The sequence below is a fragment of the Populus euphratica genome, unplaced genomic scaffold, assembly GCF_000495115.2.
Source record: "Populus euphratica unplaced genomic scaffold, PopEup_1.0 scaffold457.1, whole genome shotgun sequence".
NCBI classification, from domain to species: domain Eukaryota; kingdom Viridiplantae; phylum Streptophyta; class Magnoliopsida; order Malpighiales; family Salicaceae; genus Populus; species Populus euphratica.
The window spans coordinates 137840-145873 of record NW_011500338.1 but is presented as its reverse complement, the minus strand read 5'-3'; the positions used below and the strand labels follow the sequence as shown (position 1 = coordinate 145873).

The window sequence follows — 8034 nt, the reverse complement described above, 5'->3', positions numbered from 1 at the left end:
ACTAAAAAATAATTTTTTTATATTTTCAATTATTTTAATGTACTTATCTTAAAAATAATTTTTAAAAAATAAAAAAATTTATTATTGTAATATATTTTAATATAAAAAACATTATAAAATACAATCAACCATACTCTATCCTAAACAAATACTTAATAAAGCTGCATCGAGTACCATTGACGGACGAACAATATCATTTAACCTTGTACCACCACGTGCTTACCTTCAGAAGTTAGCGTGTATAACTAGAATTCAAGGATACAGATGGGAGACAAAATCCAAGTAATTGATTAATCTACAGGTATCTTAGATTCTCGGTGCCACCGTAACCTCCACATATAGGTGTTCTACAATGATGATATGAACATATTCAGTGACTCAGGCATGCCGACTGCCTCCAAGAACATCCAATTCTCGCATCCTAGCCAAGTGCTTATTCCCATTAAGGTGACAGTGGATGTCTCCCTCACTGGTGCAATTTACATTACAAATGGTGCACTGCCACTTGGAAATGCTAACATCCAAGTGCTTATTCCCTTTAAGATGACAGGCCATGTCTCTCTCACTGGTGCAACTTACATTGCAGATTGTACACCGCCACTTAGAATTTCTTATCTCAACAAATAGGCTCTTCATCGGGTTCCCTTGCTTGCCTTGCTTCTTTGCTTCATGTATTATATTTTCAGCTGAAGTATTATTGCTGATTGTACACTTCTCTGGCTTGTTTTCAGAAAAATTAGTTTTCTTTCCCACTGAAGCAGAAGAAGCATTGCTATGTGATGCCTGGTTCTTGGAGTTCAGCAGCGCACGAGCTTGCTCGTGTTGTTTTCCTTGAAGATGTGAGTTAATGTCTGTCTGACTTTTAAGCGTTACCTGGCATATAAGACAAGTCCAAACTTTTTGGGCATTCTGAGGAGATAATATGCCAGTATGATCTCTAACACCAATCTTTGCAGTTGCCGTGGTAACATTTGATTTCTGTCCCACTGAAGCAGAGGAAACCTCACCTTTTGGTGCTTGATTCTTGACTTTTAACTGTTCACGAGCTGCCTTGTGTCGTTTCCCTTGCAGATGTGAATTAAGAACCGTCTCGCTTTGGGCTGTTACTTGACATAAAGCACAGGTCCATACCTTCTGGACTTTCTCAGGAGGTAGTACCTCGTAAGGATCTCTGCCTCCTATTGGTGCTGCTGCTGTATTTATGTTCTCCAGGGGCTGAAATGTTCTGTTTACTGTTTGACCAATGTTAGGTTCTATTTGTCTAACCTGCAAAGGCAGTTAATATAAATGCACATGGTAACGAGGGCATTGTGATAAGAAACCAATAAAGAAAGGTAAAATTTCACAATCATAGAGGGGAAGGGAACGGAAGGAAATTTGTGATCCACAGAACAGAAATTTTGAAAATTTTATAAAATAACACAGATTCTGGAAGTTTTAGATTGTTTGGGTGGAAGTAACAGTATTTTATAATTCTGGGTCCAGACAAGCTCTTCGTTCTTTCCCACATATTTTTGGATGTTCAAATTTGTAATTAGGCACCAACATTTCACAGTTCATACTACTATCTCCAACTTTTGAATAAATTGGTTACCTGGTTGGTTGATGAGACTTCTTTTTTCCCTGTTATTTCCACAGCATTACTGTCTCTGGGTAGAACTGGAAGTTTAGGTTGTTCAAACTTTAACTGCATGGATCAAAAGATATTCCAATTTCGCATTAGGCAGTAACATTTCACAGTTCATAATACTATTTCCAAGATCACAGGTAGACTTTTTCTTTAAACCCTGAAAATTTCAACTGTTATTTAAATAACCTGCGTGGTTGATGGAACTTCTTTTTCCTCTGTTATTTCCACTGCATTGCTATTGTTTAATCGAACCAGAAGTTTAGGTTGTTCCAACTTTAGCTGCATTAATCAAAGATAATCAAATTTCTCATTTGGCAGTAAAAATTTTGCAGTTCAAAATCGCGGGTATAATAATTCCAACTGTTGAATTAAATTACCTGCTTGGTTGATGCAACTTCTATATTCTCTGTTATTTTGGCAGCACTAATGTCTTTGAGTGGAACTTGAAGATTTGGTGGCTCGAACTTCAGCTGCATGAATCAAAAGCTTGATAAAGTTTTTTTTTTTTTTTTCCTCTCTTTTCATTTCATATGGTTGAAATCAGTTAATTTGATTGCCAAAAAATAAAAACCTGTACATCGACAACGTAACAACACAACCACTCTTCTACAATAATATAGAATTTTAACAACCACTCTTCTACAATAATATAGAATTAGTTCATAAGTTGGACTTCTTTTCACAAATCCATAAATCAATCAAATGAATACAAGGAAATATGAGTGATGCATGCGGTTGCTGCAATGATCGAGCTCCCATTATCAAGACATTTCCTACTACCATTGGTCAGTGTGTTTTTACATTCATTTGACTTGAAGAAGTAATATAAAGATCCATAAACAATATGCAAGTGAAATTAGTGGCCTTACCCTATCCTCTGCTGCAACTGCCTTGATCTCATTGACAGCAACATTAGGCTTTGCACTCCTTTTCTGGAAGAAAGAGGCAGGTGTTTGGGAGGGCAGTGAAGATGCGAAGACATACTTTTTATACCAAAACTATATAGATAGCATCTATCAACCTAATTTTATTATAACCCTGATTCAATCCAACCATAGCATGCATATGGTTTTATGCACATTATAAGAACATCAAAATTAAATCAATCCAATTAATTTCATGTATATATCAAAAGATTTTCATAGGTATTGTTTCCATGAAGAAGTATATGTACCGTGGAAGCAATGAGATTCTCCAAGGCATCAATTCCATTTTCCTTCATATATCTCTCCACCTCAACAAGAAAATCATCTTTCTTGAAAAACAACTCCTCCAGCCTTTTGAACTGGCAGATGATGACTCTTAGGTCCATGGATAGACATGGATGAACAAGGTGTTGATAGACACAAAGGGAACCATCAAAGTCAGGCAGAACCAAGCAGCCGACAATCATTAGCTTAATGTATGGCCAGAAGGTTAGCCTGACATATATATATAGAGAGAGAGAGGAAAATAGAAAAAGGTTAGCCTGACATATAGATATATATAGAGAGAGAGAGGAAAATAGAGATTGAGGTAAGAGAAATCAACAGTAAGGTACTACCTGTTGTCCTAAGTAAATAGCACACAACAAAATTCCCCATTTCAACAATTTGCACCAAAGTCTAAAATCATCTTGAACATATAAACTTCCAACAATTGTGCGTGCTCAGAGTAATTACAAAACATAAGGAAAAATTCCCGTAGATAAGAAGCTACAGAAATTGTTTTGACTCCCAAGAGATTATGTTTTCTTTCGTTTCAATTGAGTACGAAAACAGAGCAATATGATGTAAAAGGCAGAAAATATAGTAAATTACCAATCAAGATGAAAAGCACGTTCAAAGAGCAAAACCACAGAAATGGAGACCCAATAAGCGATCAGTTTCTGGGTGTCTGAGTTTGAATTAGTCTCGATCGCTTGAATGGAAGCACATCTGTTGACATTCAGAAACAAGAACGGATGATTAGTGATGACTCATAACTTCTTGGGTAAATAAATACCGATTTTACAATCTGAATAACATAGCTGAATCATCATTAGAAATCGCGAGTCACTAACAGGAAACAAAGTCAAACAAAGAGAGCGAGACTTACAAAGGATAACCCAAACCAAATACAGGCCTGCGACCATAGAACAGAAACAACTGATCATCAAAATCTTGAAAACACAAGACAAAGCAAAGCAAAGCAAAACAAAACAAGACTTTCTTAACTAATCATTGGGACAAAATAGCAATACTTTCTTAACTAATCATTGGGACAAAATAAAATGCTTAAAATCAAGCATTGCTCATGATTAATTAGAAAATATGAAACTGAGACTTCTATTAGTTAAAAGAAACAAAGAGATCTAAGAACTTAGAATCAAACTTCAAAACCACATTACAGGTGGAGATTTTCAGTACTATTGAACGTACAACAAGGCGATTATGAGCAGAGACACACTTATTTTCATACCAGGCAACAATGTCAAGGCATTTCACCACAAATTTTATAATACCCACAAAACCCATCATGAACTCAGAACTCTTTGAGAATATTTTCTCAGCTTAATTAATCTCTACTAAAGTTTTGTTTGTTCAGATTTTTACTGATAAAGAACCATTGTGGAAGCAAGCCATGACGAAATGGAGTGGAAAGCGGAAAGAAGTCGCTTTTTCTAGCACTATAGCTATTTGATTCACGAAATGACAAGTATGTCCTTACTTTGTATGTTATTCTTTACTCGCTTGAGTGCGCAGGAGCTTTATACTTGCTTCTTTTTTCCAAAAAACTGAAACGTGTCCTCTGATCAAATTTTCTCATAGACTTGGCGAGTGTCGCTAGATGATTACTCGCAGCAGGACCCAAAGTATGGGCATGACATGTTGCTCAAGTGCAAACGTGTACGTGTACATTCTTACGTACGGAAGACATGTCTGAATTCTACCTAGATTCAGGAGTCCATAGCGCTCTCTTTGTAAAAGAAAGAAATGAGACTCGATTCGATTGAATTTTGCCGTTAGTGCAATTTTGTGTTTAAATAATATTCTCAAAAAAAAAAAAAAATCTTGTTTTTAAATACTTCTAAAACAAAAGTCATTAACATCTGTTTCGGTGTTTTTTTTTTCAGAAAAAAATTGTCAATGAGATTCGATTGTTTTTTAGTATAAGTTTTCATAATTATTAAACTTAAACTTAGGGTGGAATCAATTAAATTAAATTAAATTATTTTAAAAAAAAATAAAATTGACTAAGTAAATATAAAACAAAACAAAAGGTGTAAACTCCAAGCTAATTATTATTTTGAATTTGAAAAATATCATGAAGGATAAATTTTCATATGCTTGAATCTATATTCTTGGCTGCACTTTTTGTCCAAATTATATGTTTTTATTTTTATTTTCTAAAGTGAGATCAGAGGATAAAGGGTTTTTAGGATTGGGTTAGAATGAAAAGTTTTATACTTAATACAATGTTTATAATGAAATGAAAATTGTGTTTTACATGGCCCGTAAGAATAAGAGAATTGCTCTGTTTTATATATTAATTTTGCATTATTACAGTAATATATATTACATAAGGAAGGAAACACGATTCTATATTTCAGCTAATAAATGCTGAATATTTGCTAATGATTCTAAAGATCAAGTTGAAATATATATGCTAATAACAATACAATAATCTATAGATGGAATGTAAATATATGCTGCTAATACTCTCCCTGAAGTTGGAGCATGGAGATCCATAATGCCCAACTTGCATGATAATGCTTGGAAAGCTTCACGGTCTAAGGCTTTTGTGAAGATATCTGCTAGTTGACCGTGACTAGGAATGTGCTTAGTGGAAATAAGACTAACTTTGAGCTTTTCACGAACAACATGACAATCAATTTCTATGTGTTTGGTACATTTATGGAAAACAAAGTTCTAAGTGATGTGAAGAGCAGCTTGGTTATCACAATGTAAAAGCATAGGCTAAAAATGGTGGACACTAAGATTATGTAAAAGGGTTTTGAGCCATGTAAGTTCACAAGTAGTGGAAGCAAGGGCTCGATATTTAGCTTCAGCAGACGAACGAGAGACTGTATCCTGCTTCTTAGTGCGCCAGGAAATAGGATTAGTGCCAAGCTGAATGAAAAAACTGGTGGTGGAGCGACGAGTGAGCGGGCAATTAGCCCAATCTGAATCTGAATAAGCTGAGACTTGAAGAGTGTTAATAGAAGGAAAATATAAACCTTGGTCTGGAGAAGCCTTAATGTAACGAAGAACATTGACAACAACATTATAATATGATAGTCGGGGTTGGTGCATGAACTGGCTCAAAAGGTTAACAGAGAACACAATATCAAGATGAGAGATTGTGAGATATATCAAATGGCCAACAAGGCAGTAGAAAGAGCTGGGATCATGGAGTAGATCACCATCAGTATTATTGAGCTTGAGATGTTGTTCTATTGGGAAGGAAGAAAGACGAGCACCAAGGTGACTGCTATCAGCAAGTATGTTAAGGGCATATTTGCATTGATTAAGGAAAATGCCAGTAGGAGAGCGAGCAATTTTGAGGCCAAGGAAATATTTGAGTTGGCTGAGGTCCTTAAGCTTAAAGCGTTGAGCAAGCATGGCTTTGAAATTATTGATGTCAGTTAGATCATTTCCTGCCAAGAGGATGTCATCAACATAAATAAGTATGAGAGTGAAGGATTGTCCCCAATGGCGAGTGAAGAGAGAGTGATCTATCTATGACTAGGCAAAATTTACAGTAAGTAAAACAAAGGATAATTTAAAGAAGCAATTGCAAGAGGCTTGCTTAAGGCGATAAAGTGATTTTTGAAGATGAGAGACTCGAGTATCCGTCTATTTGGAATAGCCTGGTGGAGGAGTCATAAAAAAAAAAATCCTTATTAAGGTCATCATGGAGGAAGGCATTGTGGATGTTCAACTGAAAGAGGTGCCAATGGCGAGCTACAACCATTGCAAGAACACATTTAACAGTAATAAGTATAGCAACAAGAGCAAAAGTGTTATGATAATCCAAACCTTTTACCTGAGTATATCTCTTGGCCACTAAGCGAGCCTTGTGTCTCTCTATGGATCCATCAGCCCAAAATTTTATTTTAAACACCCACTTACAACCAATTAGTGTTTTACTAGATGGAAAGGGCTGAAGGGTCTAAGTATGATTTACTTCTAAAGCTTGTGTTTCAGCTACCATGGCATCATGCCAATGAGGGTGACAAGCAACTTCAGAATAGGAGGTGGGATCAGGATGATGAAAGAGTATAGAAAGAAAGGCTGGATGTTTATTAGTGAAATGTTTATAAGATAAAAAGGATGAGAGACAGTGAACCATACCTAAGAAAGAGCGTGAAACCTGTGAAACCGTGAAGAACCTTAGTAAAGAAGGGCAGATATAGTCATCTAAGTAAGTGGGACGGGTGACAGTTCATTTTGGTTGTGTAGGAGGGAATGGAATGGATGATGTGGATAAGGGTTCGTGTAAGGAGGGAAGGGAAGGAGATGTAGTAGGTTGTGCAAAAACAGTGTAGGAGGGAAGTTTAGGGATGGGAAGAGAAAGAACCGGGGAAGATGGTGAATCTGGGGCCATGAGTTGATAAGGGAAAATATTTTCTTTAAATGTAACATCATGAGAAATGAAAATTTTTTTGTGTTCAAGATCGTAGACACGATAAGCCTTATGATGGATAGGGTAGCCTAAGAAAACATATCATAGAGCATAAAGAGAGAATTTATCACGATTTTGGCGAGTGGTTTGGGCATAGTATAAACACCCAAACACTTGTAAATGTGTGTATGATGGTTGTTTTTGAAAAAGAAGTTCATAAGGTGACTTATGATTAAGGAGGGGTCAAGGAGTGCGGTTAATCAAGTAAGTGGCTGTAAGAATGCATTCACCCCAAAGAGAAATGGGAAGATTGGCTTGAAAACATAAACAGCGGGCCACATTAAGAAGGTGGCGATGTTTATGCTCAACAACGCCATTTTGTTGAGGTGCATCCACATATGTGCCTTCGTGAAGAATGCCATGATCATGAAAAAAAGTTTGGAGTTTATTAGATAAAAACTTTTGTCCATTATTGATGCGCATATGTTTAATAGTGCAATTAAATTAATTTTTAACCATTGCATAAAAATTATAAGGCAAGTAAAAGTTTTTAATTTCATATGCATGAGATAAACCCATATAGTACATGAGTAATCATCTATAATGATTAAAAAATAATGGGCACTTGAATATGAAGCTGTAGGATAAGCACCGTATATATCATAATTAATCCGATTAAAATAAAATATTCTCTTATTTGAACTCAAAAGAAAAGATAAACGAGTGTGTTTTCCTCTAGTACAAACATCACAAGGCAAATGTGATTTTGAAATATTTAAGGTTTTTGGAATAGTTGAAGTAGAAGGGTGACCAAGTCG

The 8034-nt window shown here is 35.7% G+C and overlaps 1 protein-coding gene across 4 annotated transcripts; it reads right to left on the bottom strand.

Annotated features, from left to right (window-relative positions):
* Window positions 1-200: 200 nt before the first annotated feature.
* Window positions 201-4316, bottom strand: LOC105113800 (uncharacterized). 4 transcript variants are annotated; one of them, XM_011010125.1, is made up of 9 exons: window positions 4070-4312; window positions 3707-3733; window positions 3430-3546; window positions 2805-3051; window positions 2500-2562; window positions 2008-2100; window positions 1817-1909; window positions 1595-1687; window positions 201-1266 (listed from the first exon to the last, which is right to left on the bottom strand). In XM_011010125.1, exons 1-9 carry the CDS (start codon window positions 4126-4128, stop codon window positions 379-381), a joined length of 1680 nt encoding a protein of 559 aa, XP_011008427.1. In that variant the 5' UTR covers window positions 4129-4312; the 3' UTR covers window positions 201-378. The 4 variants fall into 4 exon arrangements, with proteins under 4 accessions (XP_011008427.1, XP_011008428.1, XP_011008426.1 ...); XM_011010126.1 differs by lacking the exon at window positions 1817-1909 and having other exon boundaries at window positions 3640-3770; window positions 4070-4316; XM_011010124.1 differs by lacking the exons at window positions 3707-3733; window positions 4070-4312 and adding an exon at window positions 3640-3662.
* Between the last annotated feature and the right edge of the window lie 3718 nt (window positions 4317-8034).

Excerpts from the sequence above, each read along its gene's own strand:
- LOC105113800 (XM_011010125.1), bottom strand. The coding sequence starts at position 4,128 with ATGATGGGTTTTGTGGGTATTATAAAATTTGTGGTGAAATGCCTTGAC. Across the intron at positions 3,734-4,069 it reads TGCCTTGACATTGTTGCCTG|GCCTGTATTTGGTTTGGGTT; the intron begins GTATGAAAATAA and ends CTATGGTCGCAG. Across the intron at positions 2,563-2,804 it reads AGAATCTCATTGCTTCCACG|AAAAGGAGTGCAAAGCCTAA; the intron begins GTACATATACTT and ends TCTTTCTTCCAG.